Raw genomic sequence first — 22575 nt, forward strand, 5'->3', positions numbered from 1 at the left:
AATGTTTTTTAAATTTTCTCCTGTTTACGGAATTAATCTTTATTTGCGGTTGAAGCTTTGGCTGTTATTTCTAGTGGGTGAATGGCCTATTATGGCCGTTCCTTGATTGTTGATATATATATATATATATATATATATATATATATATATAGCTGATGATGGAGGTATGTTGGATTGTTGGTATGGCTGTTTATGTATAAGTGAAATAGTATTATAACACATCCTGTGTCCCTTTCTGTAGAAGAGCGTAGGCTCGAAACGTAAAAGACTTTTTCTATTCCTGAGCATTATACTAATATATCTGTTTGTTTTGTACACCACCTGTCTTCGTCTTTTGTTTTTTTCGTAAACTCTCCCTATATATATATATCCCTATATATATATATATATATATATATCCCTATATATATATATATATATATATATTATATATATATATACACATACATATATGTATGCCATCGTCATCATTCAACGTCCATTGTCCATGCTATTATGGGATGGATGGTTCGGCCAGGGCTGGCAAGCTGGAAGGCTGCATCAGACTCCAGTCTCATTTGGCGTGGTTTCTACAACTTGATGCCCTTCTTAACACTAACCAATCTAAGAGTGTAAAGGTGCTTTTATATGCCACTGGTATGGGTGCCATTTGTATGACACCAGTATCTGCCACGACTGTGATTTTTACTTGGCTTGATGGGTCTTCTCAAGCATGGTATAATGGCAAAGGTCTCTGTCGTTCGTCATTGCCTTTGTGAGGCCTTGTTCTTATAGTTGAATCACTACCAGAGTTAGAGAAGAAGTTTCAGGTATGGAAGCAAGATCTATAATTGAAGGGCCTTAGAGTTAACCTAGCAAAAACTAAAGTCTTAGTAAGTAGGAAGGCTGACAAATCACAAATCTCTTCAGGTAGATGGCTCTGTTTGATCTGTAGAAAAGGTGTAGGTAGAAACTCTATAAGATGTACCCAGTGTAAGCTATGGACACATAAGAAGTGCAGCAATATCAGAGAAAGGTTAATAGGGAAAATAGCTTTTGTGTGTGGAAGATGTACAGGTACAATAAACACTGAAAATGTACAGAAAATAGACTCCATCAACTGCCAGGTGGAGTAAGCTAGAGGTAGTAAATAGCTTCTGTTACCTAGGTGACCAAGTTAGCAGCAGAGGTGGATGCTCTGAGAGTGTAGCTGTGAGAAAAAGAATAGACTGGGTAAAGTTCAGAGAGCTCCTGCCTCTGTTGGTAACAAAAGGGCCTCTCCCTCAGAGTAAAAGGCAGATTGTAAGATGTTTGAGTGCGAACAGCTATGCTACCCAACAGTAAAACATGGGCTGTGACAGCCAGGGACATGCATAAGCTTGAAAGAAATGAAGCCAATATGTTTCACTGGATATGCAAATGTCAGCGTACATGTTCAAGAAAGTGCACGCATCTTTAGAGAAAAGTTGGGCATAAGAGGCATCAGATTTGGTGTGCAAGAGAGACAACTGCACTGGTATGGTCATGTGATGCATATGGATAAGGACAGCTGTATAAAGAAATGCTGATCTCTAACTGTGGAGAGAACATGTTGTAGAGATAAACCCAGGAAGACATGAGATGAGGCAGTAAAGCATGAGGTTCGGACTTTGTGACTCACAAACACAATAACTAATGACCAACACCTTTGGCAATACACTGTACTTGAGAAGACGTGTCAAGCCAAGTGAAATTGTGGTAGTGGCTGATTATTGGTGTCATGTAACAGGCACCCATGCTGGTGGCACATAAAAACCACCTTTCAAGCATTGTGCCACACAGAGGCAAAGTGTCTGGTGCCAGTGACACATAAAAACTACCTTTTAAGTGTTGGGCCTCATATATACATACATATACACACACACACACACACACACACACACACACACACACACACACATATATATATATATATATGTCAATGATATATATATCTGTAAATGTAATTCGGTAGCCATGATAAAACTCCGAATTTCGGATGCTGAGGTGGAAATCCACGCCGCCATCTCTTCAGTTATCCGGCCATCGGAAAAATGTTATGAAAAATGACCGTATACAAAGGGAAATTACTGTGTGATTGACCGTCATTAAGACAAAAGAGCTATTTGTTAAGGGGAAGAAGTAAAGTAAGGGGGTAAAAGGTTCATAGTATTCACATAAGTGCGCCTGTTCATATCTACATGTGCATCAGCACACCCACGCGCATGCACCTAAAGGTATACATTCATCCATACTCACTTGAAAACGTATACATCTTCACTCTCATACTTCGCCAAATGTATATGCATATACATACAAACCCCCCACACACACGCGTCTATATACGCACAAGCACAAGAAAAAACAGGGTTAAGGGTAATAATACAGAAAAAAGGCATAAGGCAGTATACAAACAGTAAACCACGTCTATATACGCACATACTCTTATGCACGCACACACACACACCTATATACGCACATACCCACACCCCTGTCTATATATGCACACACACGCACGCACAAAAAGGATTATACATGCGTCTAACACAAGAAAAATCAGGACTAAGGGCAAAAAACAGGAAAATGTGTAAAAGCACTGAGTAAAATACGTCTATATACACACGTACTCGCATGCACGCACACATCTATATACGCAAATACCTGCACACACGCACACATTCACACGCATGCACAAAAGATTCCATATACACGTCTATATACGCACAGCGAAAAATGCAGGGCGGAAGGTAGAATACAGAAAAATTATATGTAAAAATATATCTTTATATATAAAAGTGAGGTTGTGTGCTGTCTGTCTCCTACGATTTAGATTCCTAACTACTCCCACATTTTGCGGTGCAGTTTAACCAAAACCGGGTATCTTATAGTCGTGATTCATATCGAGCCCTTCTGGGTATTAGCACGCGTCTACGATGAGTCTACGATTTTAAAAATAATTTACCATCAATTTTTCCCATTTTTAATGCATTTTTGGCATATATAAGGGAAGTAACTCTCTAAAAATTTATTATTAAATCTCAGAACATAAAAAGCTACAGTAACCCCCCCCCTTGTGGTTAGCCATATTGAGATGGCTATTATACTTTACATCTCTAAAAATGCCTATATAGTTATTTCCCTTACAAACCCGAGCAACGCCGGGCGATACTGCTAGTAAGCAATAAACCTATAAACCAATATCTTTATAAATATGTCAGAAATATATGTATAAAAAATATAAATAAAATTTTAAAATATATAAGAGAAATATAAGTGAAAGGTATAAAGAGATAAAGCTTGAGCATGGACACAATATAGAAAGCAAGTTCTATCTAGTCTCAGGGGGATCAAAAGCATAACAAATATTTGGCCACATATGGGCATGAACCGAAAAGTTCAGTTCTTGAATTCAGACATGTAGCGGTGTCTAAGCTGCTTTTTCTGATGAGCCATCTTTCCATATCACATAGACCGCACTTTCCACTGCCGTTGGTGTAGGGCTTACACTTAGCTAAGATCTTCCAATGGATATTATAACTGACACCTTTATCTTTTAATGATCATATATAACTGGATAATTTGGTCGTTTTCCTTTTATCCCAGTGCCTAAAGCTCAAGGTGTGATTATTGAAACCTGGCCTTGAAATTACTCTCTGCAAGGCCCATGTATTTCTTCATCGAAACCGTGTCTTTAGTGTATATAGAGTCCACAGTGGCTTCATAAATTATGGTCTCAGACATGCAAGCTCCATTTAGTGGGCACAAACTTTTATCCCTGCATGAACAGCTGGTTTCATATTGTGGTTTTTGCGTGTTGTGTGCGATTGCATTTTTAAAATTAGTAGTTGAACTGAAACTGATTTTTAAGTTGTGTCTATTGAAGAGCTTTCTGTAACTATGGGCAACTGGAAAATGTCTATCTAATCAGTGCTAAGAAATACTTGCCTATATTTAAAGTCACTTCGGGTGAGTAGGGGGAGGGGGTGAACCAGATGGTTTTCCTATTCCTATATATATATATCATCATCATCATCATCGTTATCACCGTCGTTAAATATCCGCTTTCGATGCTGGCATGGGTTGGACGGTTTGAATGAGGGCTAGCGAGCCAGAAGGCTGCACCAGGCTCCAATCTGACCTGGCAAAGTTTCTACAGATGGATGCCCTTCCTAATACCAACCACTCTGAGAGTGTAGTGGGTGATTTTTACATGCCACCGGCACGAGGGCCAGTCAGGCAGTACTGGCATCAACTTCACTCAAATGGTACTTTTTTATGTGCCTCCGGCACAGGAGCCAGTGAGGCGACACTGGCAACAACCATGCTCGAATTGTGTTTTTATGTACCACTGGCACGTCATCAGCCACAACAATGCTTTCACTTACCTCAACAGGTCTTCACAAGCGCAGTTAATTACCCAATGATTGAAGGGTACTCTTAAATGGGCTGGCTATGCTGCACTGGCATAGGCCATGGTTACAGTCTCACTTGGCTTGCTGGGTCTTCTCAAGCACAGCATATCTTGAAAGGTCTCGGTCATTTGTCATTGCCTCATTGAGGCCCAATTTTCGAAGATCATGCTTTATCACCTCATTCCAGGTCTTCCTGGGTCTACCTCTTCCACAGGTTCCCTCAACTGCTAGGGTGTGGCACTTTTTCACACAGCTTTCCTCATCCATTCACAACACATGACCATACCAGTGCAGTTGTCACTCTTGCACACCACATCTGATGTTTCTTAAGTCCACCTTTTCTCTCAGGGTGCTTACACTCTGTTGTGTATGCACACTGACATTACACACCCAGCAGAGTATACTGGCTTCATTCCTTGCAAGCTTACGCATATCCTCAGCAGTCATGGCCCATCTTTCACTGCCGTGTAGCATGGCTGTTCGTACACATGCATCATACAGTCAGCCTTTTACTCTGAGTGAGAGGCCCTTTGTCACCAGCAGAGGTAAGAGCTCTCTGAACTTTGCCCAGGATATTTTTATTCTAGCAGCTACACTTTCAGAGCATCCACCCCTGCTACTGACTTGGCCACCTAGGTAATGGAAGCTATCAACTACCTCTAGACTTTCCCCATGGAATGTGACGGAAGCTGTTGTCTTCACATTTTCAGTGTTTATTGCTCCTGAGCGTTTGCCACATACAAAAATTATCTTCCCAATAAGCCTTCTTTTGATATTGCTGCCCCTCTTATGTGTCCATAGCTTATACTGGGTACATCTTATGGAGTTTCTACCTACACCTTTTCTACAGATTGAGTAGGGCCATCTACCTGAAGGGGTTTGTGATTTGTCTGCCTTCCTACTTATTAGGACTTTGGTTTTTGCTAGGTTGACTCTAAGGCCCTTTGATTCTAGACCTTGCTTCCACACCTGAAACTTCTCTTCCAGTTCTGATAGTGACTCAGCTATTAAGGCAAGGTCATCAGCATAGAGGAGCTCCCAAGGGCATCCTGTCTTGAATTCCTCTGTTACTGCCTGGAGGATTATGATGAATAGGAAGAGGCTGAGGACTGACTCTTGGTGGACCCCTACCCCTACTCACTGTACTCGTTGCCAACCCTCACCTTACTTACAGTGTCCCTGTACATGGCTTGCACAGCTCTCACTAACCATTCATCTATCTCTAGTTTCCTCATTGACCACTAGATAAGGGATTGGAAGACCCTGTCAAAGGCTTTCTCTATGTCAATGACGGCTAGGTACAGAGGTTTATCTTTAGCTAGGTATTTCTCCTGCAGCTCTCTTACCAGAAATATAGCACCAGTGGTGCTTTTCCCTGGCACAAACCCAAACTGCATCTCGTCTAAACTAACTCTCTCTCTAATTAGTTGGGCTATGACCCTCTCCATGACTTTCATTACCTGATCCAACAACTTGATACTTCTGTAATTATTTGTATCTAAAGCATCACCTTTACCTTTGTAGCAGTTGACTATTATGCTGCTACACCAGTCATTGGGTATGACTCCTTCCTGTATCAGTTGATTGAATATATGGCTGACTAGACTATAGCCAACACTGCCAGTTATTTTTAGCATCTCTGCTGTGATTCCTGATGGGCCAGAGGCTTTCTCCATCTTCATACACTTTATTGCTTTATCTACCAAGGTACTGTCAATTTGGATAGCTGATCCCACTGCTGGGTCGACATTCGGTAGATTCTCTTTCTCCCATTCATTCTCTTCATTTAGCAATCTTTCATAATGACACCTCCAAGTCTCTGTCCTTGCAGCCTCATTAAATGCAAGAGAGCCATCATCCATGCAGACACATTTCTCTCCTATGACATCATGATTCTCTCTCACACACTGTCTTGCAACACAAAAGACCTCAAGTCTTTGGTCCTCATGATGCAGAACATCGGAAAATTTTTGTCTTATCTGCTTCCCCTCTGGCTAAATAAACCTGTCTCTTAGCTTCCCTTCTGGCTGTCTGATACAATTCCCTGCCACCACCGTTCTTCCAGTCCTTCCATGCCTGTTTCTTTTCCCTAATGGCCCTGTCACGACGTTATTTTGGGTTGAGAGGGTACTTTGCACCATCCACAGATCTGGTCGGTGGCCCTTAGCAGGTTGTCCTGTAGGAACCTCCAGTTGTCTTTTATACCATGTGAAGCTATATCCCCTTCTATTTCGTCAAAGGCTCCGAGTAATATGTCTCTAAATCTCTGTCCATTCACAGGATCCTTAAGCTTCCAGACCCTTCTCCACCATGCTGGTCGTCTTCTGGACATCCATTTAGCCCTGATCCTGAAGTTGCTAACTACTAATCTATGTTGTGCAGTGCATTCTTCACCTGGGAAGGTTTTGGTATTTATAGGTAGCCATCTTTCTCGTTTCCTGGCGAGTATGTAGTTAATTTAACTTGTGTGTCTACCAGATCGGTAGGTGACTAGGTGACTGGCAGGTTTCCTGAAGTTAGTATTAAAAACCATTAGATCATTTGCATCACAGAACTCCAGCAGCCTGGTTCCCTCTTCATTGAGGGAACCAAAACTGTAACCTCCATGTACGCCCTGGAAGCCCCCTGCATGTCCAACATGTCCATTGAAGTCACCAGTCACAAAGAGAAGGTCCCTGTCATTCGCTGACAAGGTTGTTTGCAAGAGGATGTCATAAAATCGGTCTTTCTGTTCATCAGGTAGCCCCGGCTGAGATAATGGTTGCTAACCCATGTTGCTGCACTAATCTAATCATAAGTATTCTATCACAAACTCTGACTACCCAGATGACCTTATCAAACCATTTCTCCACACCCCCGACCTCGTAGTGTTCCCTACCCAGAAAATCTTATACCTACGTTCTTTGCCTGTGAGGAACCTAGCAGAACCTCCTCTCCACCTTACTTCTTGGATGCAACACAAATCTACACGTCTCTGATACACACAACAGGCTTCTTTCAGTTTCTATCTACCAAATCCACTCACAAAGCTTTGGTCAGCCCGAGGCTATAGTAGAAGACACTTGCCCAGGGTGTCACACAGAAGGACTGAGCCCAGAACCATGTGGGGGAAGCAAGCTTCTTATCACACAGCCATACCTCAGACATACAAACTTAACACTTGAAATTGCAATTCTCCATAGAATTTCTTTGTTCTTTAAGCTGAATGAGTGAAAATATTGAGGGAAGCAGCTTTTAAACATGTTCGTAGTTCCACCCTTATTGTTCCTTTCACACATGACCAAAGGTGTCATGCATGCTTAGTATATGACTCATTTTGGGAGGAAATTGATTTCAACAGTTAAAAGTTAACTGATGATGTGATGGCTAGGTGTGTGGAGGGAGTGTTTGCAGCTGTATTTATTTACCTTAACACTGCTCGTGTTATTTTGCATGGTTAGGAAATAAAATCTTTATTAGAGTTAAGAAATTCTTGGATATCCCTTAGGATAGATCAAAGACTCTCCTATTTATTCATACCAAAGATTTATATTTATGGTTTGCGCTACTATTTATATCTATGGATATTAAATGGTTCTCCCCATTCACCTTTATGTAACTTCAGTGTTTGCTTTTCTTAACGTCTAAGAAATTGGCTTTTATTGAGTGCTGATAGTCATCTTTTAACTAAACAGCATAAATCTCTCCACGGTATGGCTATTCATATTATATAACATTGCTAAACCATCAGTTTAGTAGAAGCGAGAGCTATCGGAAGAGATGCATTTTCAGTGAGTGTCAAGCATAAGCAGTCTCACAAAATCCGCCACTTCAACCCTTATCCAAGTGCCAAAGGAGGCGTTAAACAAAAGAGCACTTTTCTTTTTAATATGGTGGGAATCATCATGGTACAACAATGATTTTTTAGGGATCATTATGATTCTGACATCTAGTTTAGTAATTGTAGTGAATTCGCTTTGGAAATCCAATGCCTTCAGAAAAAAGGACTTAGATATAGAAGTATAAAAGACCACAATGTCGAAATGGTAATACACTATACTTTGATGGGTCATGAACTGAGGAATTTGCCTAATTGGTTCTAGATCATGAAGCAGTACGTGACAGCTATTAAACAGAGATCAGAACCATTGTCCAACAGTTACACTAGTGGAGGATCCATTTGAAATAGTGTCACACACCCGAATACCCCAATACCTGAAAATCGACTTCGACCAGTTCTAGCCAACTTCGCGGAGTAATTCCCCCTGACGGCGACTAACTTCTGCTGAATTACCTCCCTCGCCAACACAGCAGCAGCAGCAGTTCTGCGACACGCAACAAACCTGGTCACATGATTCTCTTTAAACCTTCCAGGTTACACACCTGCCACCTTTCACACCTTTATATACAATATATGTTTCTTTACTGCCCACAAGGGGCTAAACATAGACGGGACAGACGAAGGGATTAAGTCGATTATATCGACCCCAGTGCGAAACTGGTACTTTATTTATCGACCCCGAAAGGATGAAAGGCAAAGTCGACCTCGGCGGAATTTGAACTCAGAACGTAACGACAGACGAAATACCTATTTCTTTATTACCCACAAGGGGTTAAACATAGAGGGGACAAATAAGGACAGACATAGGTATTAAGTTGATTACATCGACCCCAGTGCGTAACTGGTACTTAATTTATCGACCCCGAAAGGATGAAAGGCAAAGTCGACCTCGGCGGAATTTGAACTCAGAACGTAACGACAGACGAAATACCGCTAAGCATTTCGCCCGGCGCGCTAACGTGTCTGCCAGCTCGCCGCTCACCTTTATATACAATATAGCCCGAAGAATCATGGGTATATATCCTGCATATAAACATATAAAATTCTATGAATTACTGGCTGTTTCTAATAAATAAACGTTAATAAGTATATACTTGAGAGCTCTTCTCGATTGTTTGTATTCATGAACGTGAGTGAAACGTTTGTCAGTGTAAGGAATTCTACTTTCAATTTCTCAATTAAAATACGCACTCGACGTTTGTAGTAGAGTTCTCTCTCATTGAGAAGTATCCCCGAGTAGTATTATACACACACAAGTGTGTGTGTGTGTCTTCCGAAAGCTCTCCAATACCAAATATATAGTTAAGTGGCGACCAAACGAGGGAGCTTCTACGTGACCACTCGGCCTATTAGAAATAGCAGCCAAATCTCCGCCTCCTGACTTAAAAAACAAGGTACAATGAATAATGTTGTCTAGCATAGATTGTTTCGAAATAAAAGATAAGGGCTAATCTGGGCCAAGCAACAGTATGAATATCTATATATATGTATATTATTGCTTTTTCTGAGCATAATTGCGGTAACAATTACTGATAATGTCGTCTTCCTGGCCGAGGCGCGCAGGCGCAGTGAGGTGGCCATGGCGGACACCTGATGTCATAAAAGAGTTTACTCGGAGTAGATTCGGACTAAATTGAGGGAATTTAAATCAGCAATATGTCTTTATATATTTCAAATATATTATTTTAGTTTAAACTACTGAACATTATAGTAAGCCTTAGAGATTTCGAAAGAAAAATTATTGGCATTTAAGCATATATTTTTTTTTTAAATCAATAATTAAATCCGATGATGAGGAAATGTTAAGAATCTGGATTAATTGATTGGAAATATTTCTAATTTTCCAGATCAGAATTTAACGAGGGAACGTTTTAATTTATTTTTTCTTAATACTATTTCGACAGGGACTAATTAGAAGCGTGCAATTAAGCGAGTGTCCCAGATCCACTTCCTGTTATTGAATTCTCTGAGAAGCCTCACTCACAATTTCACTTCGCGATATTCGCTAGATTTAGGTGTTGGTAAATAGACAAGAAAATCTCTCCAGGATTATATATCCTAACTATAACGATAGCAAAGGAAATAAGACAAGAAATTACATTAAAATTTGTAAATTAAAGCCTAAATGCGGATCGGATTTTCACCTATAATGAACTGAAAGAAGCTTTCAGCCTCGTCAAACAGGTGTAAAAGAGATTCTGCACCTCCCACTTAACATTCAGCGCAGCGAGGTGTGTTGTTTGTTTTCGCTATGTTCTCTCTTGGTTTGCTCTGAGTGTATATGTTTACATATAGGAGATATTAACTCAGGACATGGAAGAAGAATCGATCTCGACAGCAAATGCAGATTCTACTTTGACTACAGTTTCTGTAATCGAAGCAGAGACTTCGGAGAAGAGCAATTTAACGACGACCACCACCACGATGATGATTAACGATTCTTTACAACAACAGAACGATTCGGAATTAACAAATATTAAGGAAGTGTTGCAAGTGAGGCCCGATGAGCCGAGCGATGCGACGGACAACACTTCCATCCCACCAAACAACAACAATACAATATTGAACAACAACAACATCGATGAGATCCATCAAAACAACAACCCAGATATCAGAAGTTCTTGCAAGAAATCGGTCCGCAATTCGGAGTATCGAAATGGAAAACGCAGTGTTACCTTTCCAGATGATCAAAGCCTTGTAATAGGATTTTTAGAACCTTACAACCCCTGGAAGAATGGTAAGTATTTGCTTTAATTAATATCGTTATTAATGATGATGATGATGATGATATTCCAATTTGGAAAGAGAAATCGATGTCAGTTTTGTGATTGTTATTAGAATGAGGACATTTTAGAAGAAGTCCACTTGAAATGCAATCTAAACTAAAAGGTATGAGATAATCTGCATATTAATGAGACTCATCCATCAAGCGGATTGTGATCACTGTTTGGTCCCAACTCTCAATTTCCATCAAAATGGGATTAGAATTACCTTTCTAATTATTTCTAAGAGCAGATTTAATTAAAAATAACATATATATATAATAGCATATGGGTTAAATAGTTTCCCGTGTAAGAAAATCCATTTGAACATTCACCCGCCCTCATTATTATTTTTCTAGTTCACCGGGTCAAGATCTTCTAATTTAAGCCTATTTAAAACACAATCTCATCTGTATTCATTGCATTTAATTATTTTATCCCCTATTGTCTGTCATTCCTGTGTGTAGGGGTCATTTTGACATGTTCCTTTATTTGTGGCTGTTTCCTTATTTTACATACATGGGATGTTTTTCGCCACTCTTTAAACATTTTTACTTAGATTAGGGAGGAATTCCTTTCACCTTATTTTCTGTATTTAAGATTCTGTTTTTAGTCTTCAGCAGAAGGGTCCCTTACATATATATTTATCTTTGTGACCAGAAATATATATATATGTATATATATATACATATATATACATATATATATATATATATGATAGATGTACGGGCAAATTAAATTAGAATAGTATATATATATTTATTCATTTATTCTGTGACTACTTTTAGTTTCATGATGGAACAGTTTTCGCTAGGTTTGTGCATGTTTTAGTTGTTGAGGCTTCAGACACATGAGTATGATGATGATAGCTACACACACACACACGTCTGCCCGATCACAGATGTTGGAACACTCCATACTTCGTGTGTATCTTCATTATCGGGGGATTTGCCATGAAAGTTCATACAACAAACAAAGCAACTAAACCATAATTAACTTGGATACATTTTATGAGCATCTAGTTTCGATGATCCCGTTTATAAATAACCCTAACTTTATATTTACTGCTCTGATGATTGCCCTCAGATTACAAAGGAAACGTCGATTGAAGTCTGTTGACAAAATGAATAAAGCCGTTTGAAAAGCGAAGTGATTAAGGCCAAATCCTTAATTTGTTTGTTTAAATCCACTGCAAACGTTTCTTAGCGTTTCCAGCCAAGGGATTCTTTTATTTAAACTGACTGTTTATCGAGCTGTTTAGTTGGAATATCATCTGAGGATGTCACCTGGGATGGACTGGTGACCGATCAGGTGTGAGAATTATCTTTCATTCGCTTCCCGCCATCAAACCGAACTCACTTTTCTCCACTTTTCAAAGCTCTTCGAAGCTCAAGAGACATGCATTTTGCCTTCTCGAAAGTCAATGTCTTTCTAGTAGTACAAAGTCGTCGCTCTCATCAAATAGTCTTGGGTTGGTTTTTTAAAGTTTTTCATCGTTCTGTGTTTTTGTTGTTATTACAAAAACAAAACAAAATATAATGATGCACTTTTATACAACTCTTTGAATACATTATTTACATGGTGAGTGTGGAGAAGCGAAATAAATGTTTGACATTATTTTAGTCCATTCCGTTACATTCAGATTTTTTATGGTTTAATCAGGAAAAAAGGAGTAATACCCATACCCTGCGCATGACTTAATCTGATCGATACAATTTATATAATCAGATTAAACATCAGTAAGTTGATTTATGCTGGCGAAACGTTTACAAGGAGGGAATATCATAGGATTGACGCCCCGAGAAAGAAGGATTTAGTATTGTGGGTGAGTGCTGAGGTGAGATACATTAGAGGTGACAAGATGAAGCTAGATGGGTAAAACTCGGTGGAGGGGATGAGACGAAGATAGATAAACGGGTCTGGGTGGAAACGTTTTGTTGCTAGCTTATTGAAAGGAATGAAAACCATTGCAGTAGTGATGGAAGAGACAGAGAGAAGAGAGTGCATCTTTTTGGTCGGAAAATGTAGTGTGATGATCGAGTGAGTCATTACCAATCCGTCTGTTGGCCTTCTTTTGGATACTGTCTCAGTTGTTCGTGTGTAGCAGCCGTAGCAACCCAGATATCCTCTCACTTACTTGAGCTTTGTGGGGTTAGCAACTGAGCATTACTGAAGTATTTTTTGCTTTAATGACAAAAGCTATTTGGGGGGTGCGACTTAGTCTTTGTCTGTGTGTAGTGTTCTAGCTTTGTAGACACTTCAAAGGTTTTTTGAGGTACAAGATCCATACTGTTTGGTATGATCAGTAACCGTACCTTTGTAGTGTTGAAAGAAACTTGATTATAATCCCTGTTAGATGTTTTTGATGTCTCAGTTCTTTGAGGTAGTGCAGTTTTGATAAGCACTGTCTAGATTTCATGTGGATTAGACCTAAGTGCAGCAGGTTAAGGAGGAATCGTATCATCCACATAGAAATAAAAAGTATTTAATCTTATTAGCAAGTAAGTCCCTCATATACTGAAGAAAGGTAGAGTGAGAAACATAAACCAACCTTGTGGTATACTGGAGCTGATAAAATGCGAATAAGAGAAAGCCCTGTCAGTACATGTGTAATTGGAAGCTTCTAACCCAAGTGATTAGGAGAGGTGAAACCTACAATGCAGGCGGTTTTACTTGGGGATTCATCGTTTAAATGCATTATTAATGTCATGTTTTTTCAGTTACTCTTTTACTTGTTTCAGTCATTTGGTTTTTGCCATGCTGGAGCACTGCCTTTTAGTCAAACAAATCAACCCCTGCACTTATTCTTTGTAGCCTAGTACTCATTCTATCTGTTTCTTTTGCCGAACTGCTAAGTTATGAGGGACATAAACACACCATCATTGGTCATCAAGCAATGGTGGGGAGACAAACACAGACACACAAATACACTCACACATATACACAACAGGCTTCTTTCAGTTTCTGTCAACCAAATCCACTCACAAGGCTTTGGTTGGCCCGAGGCTATAGTAGAAGACACTTATCCAAAGTGCCATGCAGTGGGACTGAACCCGGAACCATGTGGTTTGGAAGAAAGCTTCTTCAACGGAATTGCTTTCACTTGATTTCACAGCTTTGAGTTAAAATGCTGCTAAGATTAAGTTTGTCATACCTCTCTGGTTGATAAGATGACCACTATTCAATCAAGTATACTCCTGCCTTGCAAATTTGTAACCTTTTGTCAATGTAAATATTTATTATATGATGCTCCACTTGTGAAATTTTAGGAGAGAGAGAATGTAGGATGCTAGTTAAGCTCTAAGTTTAGGACTTGGCTTTGATTTTGTCATTTTTAAGTGGATGAGAGATAAACTCCCCCTGAACTGGATGCTAGTCTTTTGTTGGTAACATTCATTGATAATCTGTTACCTATTTCTGATAGAAAGATAACTGGTATGTGTATATTATAAAAGATAACTGGTATGTGTATATTATAAGGCGGCGAGCTGGCAGAAACGTTAACACGCCGGGCGAAATGCGTAGCCGTATTTCGTCTGCCATTACGTTCTGAGTTCAAATTCCACCGAGGTTGACTTTGCCTTTCATCCTTTCGGGGTCGATTAAATAAGTACCAGTTACGCACTGGGGTCGATATAATCGTCTTAATCCATTTGTCTGCCCTTGTTTGTCCTCTCTGTGTTTAGCCCCTCGTGGGTAGTAAAGAAATAGGTATGTGTATATTTAAAGGAAGTGCTTAAATACATAATGGAGCACCTGCTGTGGAGGTGAGCTCAAATTTATGAGCTATTAGTAGAAGCAAGATGGCTCAAATTGAGATGTTGAACTATCAACCCATAGGTTGTGAACAAATCTGCTGCAGTCATATTTCTTAGTATATACAACTTGTTATTCTATATTGCCCCAGTTAACCTACTTGCCAGAAATAAGTACCGACTCATCTGACTTATGTTGCCTGCAGCCTACTGGTATCTTATTCAGGATGGAGATCTATCTTTTGTTTGTTCTATCCTATGAAACTAGAGCCAAGTACCAGTCCTTAAAAGCAGCTCAGATATTTTGTTTCTGTTTTCCTCACAGTTGAAGTAGAAAAAGAAAAAATCAACTGTATTAATATTGTTGATTGTTGAAGGTCATAAATTAAATAAGGACATGAGTTGTATATGGTAGAACTATGCAGAGACAGACAATAAACATGAAGGAGATTTATGGCTCCTAAATACAACAATTATGTTTTAGAATTGTGATGATTCTGACACTACCATTTAAAGAGTCCTACATCCTTCATCAAGAATAAGAACACAGTATTTGTTTACAATACAGCGATGATTCCAGTGTGAAAAAGTTTACCTTGAATCTCATTACAGATAAAAGCAGAAATTATACTCTGTTTGCTGTATAATTAATTAATTTAAATGAACTACCAACAATTTCTTTAAGTTGCTATTTATTCAAATCAAACTTGACATTGAAGTCACTTCATTTTGTGACTAAATGTATAGCTATGAGATATATTTCTCACTGTGATAGATTAAATGATATTCTGTTACTCATGAGAATTGAAAGAAATTTGAAATCTGCCAGATCCATTGTTTCTGGCCATGAATAGAGAGGAAAAAAACACATTTGTTTATAACTGTCACAATACAGTGATAGCTTCAATATGTTGCAAAAAAATATTCCTTGAACAGTTATAGTGGAGAATGAATCCTGTTTAATGCATAATTAATTTATTAATGATTAATAAATATATGTGTGTGTGTTTGTATATATATATATATATGTGCACACAAACATTATTTATGTGTAAATAGAATGTATAAAAAATACAAATGCATGGCTGTGTAGTAAGAAGTTTGAAGTTTGTGTCTTCTACTATATCCGCAGGCTGACTAAAGCCTTCTCAGTGGATTTTGTAAACAATAACTGAAAGAAACCTATTGTGTGTCTATCTGTGTGTGTGTGTGTTTGTTTATGTCCCCATAACGTAAACCCATCAAGGCAGTTCTCTTGGGTGGCCATGGTCCATTGGCTGGAATAAGTAAAAGATAGAAGATATATAGATCTATATATAATAGTGTTTGCTTACATGGACATGTAGATAAAATCCACTCAACATTCTTGCAGATGTGTATGCATATTCATATACCTCCTACCTTTTACTTGTTTCAGTCATTTGACTACGGCTATGTTGGGGCACCACCTTGAAGGGTTTTAGTCAAACAAATTGACCCCAGGACTTATTTTTTTAAGCCTACTATCTATTCTATTGGTCACTTTTGCTGAACTGCTAAATTATGGAGATGTAAGCACACCAACACCAATTGTCAAGTGGTGACAGGGAACAAACACACACAAAGACATACATACATCTGACTGTTTTTCTTTCAGTTTCCATCTACCAAATCCACTCACAAAGCTTTGGTTGGCCCATAGCTATAGTAGAAGACACTTGCCCAAGGTGCCATGCGGTGAGACTGAACCCGGAACCATGTGGTTGAGAAGCAAGCTTCTTATAACACAGCCTTGTTTTACATTCATTTTTTCCATGATGGTATAGGTTGGACAAATACTTATGATGGGAGCATCGTTTTGGTCACTAACCTTTTCATGATTTTTTTTTTTTGTACTTGCTAAGTCTGGAGGAAGAAGCAGTGTCCATGACTCTTGTAGACCTTCCAAAACTAGTGAGGTTGATCTGATAAATGTTCCTTTTAAACTAGTGCAGGTCAACACCTGAAGGAAGAACATGAAGAGGGAAATGATTCCAAAGGGCCACAGTTCTGGAAGAATGGATGGTGTATAGTATTTAAGGCAGGGCCAGATGGGTTGGCACAACAAAGGTGATGGGATGTAGAGGGTCATGTGAGTTAGTGGTATGAGACCAGCTAACTCTGAGAAATAGAGGACATTATAGTTGCAGTAGAAAAGATAAAGAGAGAAGGCAGTAGAGCTGAGTGCATCTGTGATTGTATGCCAGTCAGTTGCATAGTCCTTGTCTGAGTGCAGCCCAGGGTGTATGCATGCATAGCATCAGCACCATTACAGATATGGGTGTAGAGTACTCCAGTGAGACCCTCAGTTGAGCCATGTAGTGTCAGCAGCTGTTAGGGGCTGAAATATCTTCCAGCTCTGAAGAGAAAGGCTAGTCTTCTGGTTGTGATTCTAGCTATGCTAAAGATGTACTTTCAGCAGGAGAGATTTTCGGTGATGGTAAGGCTCAACATTTAGAGCCATAGAGCAACTGCGAGTTATGGCTAAGTGCAGCACATGTCTAGAGGGGGGTGGGGTGATGCAGTGGTGTTTTCTTGTTAGAAATAGTTCTTGGGTTTTTTTTTTGGTTTTTTTTTGCTATTAACTCTTTAGTATTCAAACTAACTATGTCAGGCTCAAATATTCTACCAGCTCTATGTTCAAACTGATGAGATCAGGTCTCTCACACCTGTCCTACAATGTCATTCTAAAAATAAACACATTCACTCAAATCTCTAAGCTAAAGATAATGTATGATAAATTCAAAACAATGTGGATAAATAAACATTACATATGACAGAGTAATCTGAATGCGAAACGGTTAAAAATATCATATTCGGCATGATCTTGCTGGGAATTTCCTCAAAATCTTCATTTATGAAATCAGTTTAAGTTTGGCATGTTGCATGAAAGTTGCATGTGGATGATGCCTGGTTAGGGAAGAATGAAGGGTCATGTCTTCAATATATTGGAAGAGAGTGGAAGACAAAACTAGACTATGAGAAGCAACAGTATTGATTGACAACAGGACAGAAAGAGCATTGTTAACATATGCTACAATACTGGAATTTGATTGGAAGCCACCAGGAGATGAGAGATTGGTATAGTCTGTTGGCAGGAAATTTTGATTGGAGATTTGCATGCCGAACTGAGTCAAAGGCTTTGCTGTTGTCTAGTGCAGTAACATTGCATTCTTTGGACTTCTTTAAAGCATAGTGAATAAGAAATTAAAGAGTTTGAACAATTCTTGGGTACTATATCTAAGAGTAAAGGAAAGGTATAGTCAGGACCAGTAGCCTTTGCTTGAAGGAGCCAAAGGTATTTCTGCATTTAGTGTGTGCATAGTGTGGGTTTAGATGCAAATCAGGCAGTAAAGGTACCCCATGGGGGTACTGCCTCCGAGGTCGACTTTGCCTTTCATCCTTTCGGGGTCGATAAATTAAGTACCAGTTACGCACTGGGGTCGATGTAATCGACTTAATACCTATGTCTGTCCTTGTTTGTCCCCTCTGTGTTTAGCCCCTTGTGGGTAATAAAGAAATAGGTACTGTAATGAAGTGCTTCTTTATTACAGAAAATAATAAAATACACATAGTTGAATACATCAAAACATATGGTGTAGTTAGGTTAGGGTTAGGGTTAGAATTACTCAAACACATGTATTTAAATATTTAAAAAGAGTCATATATAAACATATATGAGTGACTGTGTCGTAAGAAGCTTGCTTCCTAACCACATGGTTCTGGGTTCAGTCCTACTGTGTGGCACCCTGGCCAGGCGTCTTCTATAGCCTTGGGCCGACCAAGCCTTGTGAGCGCATTTGGTAGACGGAAGCTGAAAGAAGTCCATTGTATATATTAACACAGACACACAAATACATACATCCACATACATATCTATATATATATATGTGTATGTATGTATTTGTGTGTCTGTGTTAATACCCCCACCACCATCACTTGACAACCAATGTTGGTATATTTACATCCCTGTAACTTAGCGGTAAGTACTAGGCTTACAAAGAATAAGTCCTGGGGTCAGTTTGACTAAAAGGCAGTGCTCCAACATGGCCGCAGTCAAGTGATCGATTGGATTGTAGGGTGACCTGCTGTGATTGAGATCTATTGAGTCGAGTACATCAACATCAAAATAAAAATCAAATAGAAATTGTAGTTGTGATACCCATTCCGGTGGCACGTAAAAAGCGCCGCCTTGACTGGCTTCTGTGTCGGTGACACGTAAAAAACACCCACTACACTCATGGAGTGGTTGGCGTTAGGAAGGGCATCCAGCTGTAGAAACACTGCCAGATAAGACTGGAGCCTGGTGCAGCCTCCTGGCTTCCCAGACCCTGGTCGAACCGTCCAACCCATGCTAGCATGGAAAGCAGATGTTAAACGATGATGATGATGATATATATATATATATATTTGTTTATATTTATACACACATATGGTCGATGTCGGTGTCCCATAACTAGCACCTGTGCCAGTGACATGTAAAAAGCACCTTTCGAGCATTGGGCCTCACAGGGGCCATAACAAATAACCAAGACCTTTGGCAGTATGCCATGCTTGAGTAGAAAACCCATCAAGCCAACTAAATTCATAGTCATGGCAGATACTGGTATCAGGCAACTGACACCCATGCTGGTGGCACGTAAAAGCAGCCATTACAGCCATAGAAGCCATCTCAAATTAGACTTTACTCTGGTGCAGCCCCAACAAACATGAGACAACAAATGTTAAATGATGATTATATATATAGGCGCAGGAGTAGCTGTGTGGTAAGTAGCTTGTCTACCAACCACATGGTTCCGGGTTAAGTCCCACTGCGTGGCACCTTGGGCAAATGTCTTCTACTATAGCCTCGGGCCAACCAAAGCCTTGTGAATGGATTTGGTAGACGGAAACTGAAAGAAGCCCATCGTATATATGTATATACATATATGCGTGTATGTCTGTGTTTGTCTCCCTAGCATTGCTTGACAACCGATGCTGGTGTGTTTATGTCCCCGTTACTTAGCAGTTCGGCAAAAGAGACCGATAGAATAAGTACTGGGCTTACAAAAGAATAAGTCCTGGGGTCAAGTTGCTCGATTAAAAGGCGGTGCTCCAGCATGGCTGCAGTCAAATGACTGAAACAAGTAAAAGAGTATATATATATGTATATATACAGAGAGAGAGAGATACATAAGTGAGAGCTGATATATGTAAATATATATGCATACAAATACACACATGTATACACCCACTCTACATGTATAAGTACATAATTAGACACATGCACACACATAGATCTTGATAAATTGAGACACATATATAAGCTCGAATGCACAGATAATTGACAAATATGTTTATTACTCATTTATTGTGATGACATTTGGTATATTGTAATGGCAACTGGTATAATTAGCATCATTAAAGAATGTTTGTAAAAAGAAAATTCTGTTATGGTTTATATCTACCATTCAAATCCACAAAGAAGAAGCAGTGTCCTGGATTGCCATACTTGGAATATTTTGAGTCTAATTGACTTATAAATTTTCTTTTGTACTAGACCCTGTGTAGCATCAGTTTGGTATGTTTTTGGTCTTGTTTTGGTGTTAAATAGATGCTTATTATCAGTATCAACAACTAAAACAGACAACAGTTGTTAATGAGAGAGAGAGAGAGAGAGAGAGATGTAGGCAAAGAAAACAAACAGTTACAGAGAGAGGGAAAGAGATGAGTCATAACAATTTATGACTCTTCCAGACCAAACTGAAGAAACTGCTGCAAAAGCTCAGAAACTCTACCACAATGAGAACATATTATCCATGTTTGTTTATAAAATACTAGCAGAGTTACCCGGCATTGCCCGTGTTACATTCAATTGAAGAATTAGACTTTTCTGTTATATTTTCTGTAATGAGCTAGAATACCTATGTTTCGAATTTCATCAAAATTGCAGGTGAGGGTTATTTCCCTCTTTACACACCCTAAAAAAATTGTAATCGTGCCACATGTATCCCATACTACTGATTTTTATGCGCATATTCCAAAATTCCAGTCTTATTGAACCTGTTAAAAAGATTTTGCTCCTGAAAAATGGAGGTCATGGAGCTCTAAAATGTGAGAGTTAACGCCTCTATTGGGGGTAGGTATGTTAATGTCAACCAGAGATGTTGAATAGTTGAGAATCTTTTTAACATGGGTCTTATATCTATTGTTTGAATTTCTTTGAAATAGGAAATATATGTTTCCAAGGGTTTGTGAAAGAGAGCAAAGCTACAGGAAACCAAAAGTCGAATGATCACAATAAGCAGTCAGCTACAGTACCCTAGCTGTTACCACTCCCAATGTAGTATTCCTCACCATGCAGGTGACAGGCACAGCCGTAAGATGCATTACGAATCTATAGCAATTGGAAGGGCGTGACCCAACTGAAATAAACATTAACAACTGTGTGACATGAGGGCTAATGAGAAATGAGAGTGTCAACATCTGGAGTTTGCAAATGACCACTATACTGATACGTAACTGGACAGAATAAATATACAATCTATAAATGTCTTTGAATAACCAGTCACTCGTCTGGGAAATCAATGTTACCATGTGGGGACTATGTGTGACCGAGTGATAATAAAAAGACTGATAGGAGATCTGCAATCAAATAACTTTACTCAACACTTTGCAACTGAATCAGTGAAGGCAAAGATGCCTCTCATTTACTTGATAATTTATGCACCACATTGCAGAAATCACAATCTAAGTGTATGTCAAAGCAAACTCTTACACTGTTGTACCATTGAATTACAAATAATGCTCATCTTCTATCCTTGGATGACCCCACAGCTTCCAAGAGTACAACTATTCGTCTTTGCTTAGATAAAATGACAAAATTGTAGGTGTTAAGTCCCCATGAAGGGGTCTTTCTAACTTGTAAGAAGATGAAATTTTATAAATATTACTTCATTTGTATCTAATATCTATGGTTAAAATTTCATCAACAACAAAAATATATGAATTGTCATGGAGGTTGTGGCCCTTATGCATAGAATATAATTTCCAAATTTCGTAAAGATCCATTCAGTACTTTTGACCTAGTTTTGGATCATAAAAGAAATTACTAAAATTTGGGAGTTAAGGCCCCGATTAGGGTGTCTTAGAATCCTCATGTGAAGTGGAAACTTTGAGAATACTTCTTGATGTATGTCAATTACCCATGGTTGAAATTTCATCAACATCAAAAATTTATGAATTTTCATGGTGGGTGGGGGGTCTGCCCCCTTTAAGCCATCTGAAATTCAAACCAAACATAATGCATTATACCCACTCTTATGCATTGAATCTAATTTCAAATATCATAAGGATCCATTCAGTAATTTTGGTCTATGAAATTGTATGAAACACACAGCATTACCCTTCTCCCTAGGCTTCGATTTTGTGTTCCAAATTTTATTAGGATCACTGCAGCAATTTTTGAATGTATAAGTAACACACGAACACACATAAAGACATTGTCTTTGATATAATAAATATGAATGTACACATATACATACATGTATATATATATATATATATATGTGTGTGTGTGTTTGTGTGTGTGTATTATATATATATATATATATACATACACACACAAAGATAAATTGATAGATACAACTGAGTGAGCAAACAAAAATATGAGACACAGCGTAGTGGTTTTTTTATGTTGATAAGCCTGGTACTTATTCTATTAGTTTCTTCTTGTGAAACCAGTAAGTTATGTGGATGTAAATAAATGAACAGCAGTTGTGAAGCAGTGATGAGGGCGAAACACAGAGACAAAGACACACACATACACTTAC

At 38.8% G+C, this 22575-nt stretch overlaps 1 protein-coding gene across 4 annotated transcripts in view; it reads left to right on the top strand.

The window, feature by feature from the left end:
- Positions 1 to 9800: 9800 nt before the first annotated feature.
- LOC115209223 (protein phosphatase 1 regulatory subunit 37) overlaps positions 9801 to 22575 on the top strand; it is an 84320-nt gene continuing 71545 nt past the window's right edge. For 2 of the 4 annotated variants that reach the window (XR_004998429.1, XM_029777493.2), the window contains exon 1: positions 9801 to 10966. Coding sequence is in view for 2 of the 4 variants with exons in the window: in XM_029777493.2 (XP_029633353.1) it covers positions 10543 to 10966 (424 nt within the window). In the remaining 2 variants the exon portion in view is untranslated. The remainder of the gene's footprint in view (positions 10967 to 22575) is intronic. The other 2 variants (XR_004998428.1, XM_029777492.2) reach the window with 1 other exon arrangement.

Source organism: Octopus sinensis, linkage group LG3, assembly GCF_006345805.1.
Source record: "Octopus sinensis linkage group LG3, ASM634580v1, whole genome shotgun sequence".
Taxonomy (NCBI): domain Eukaryota; kingdom Metazoa; phylum Mollusca; class Cephalopoda; order Octopoda; family Octopodidae; genus Octopus; species Octopus sinensis.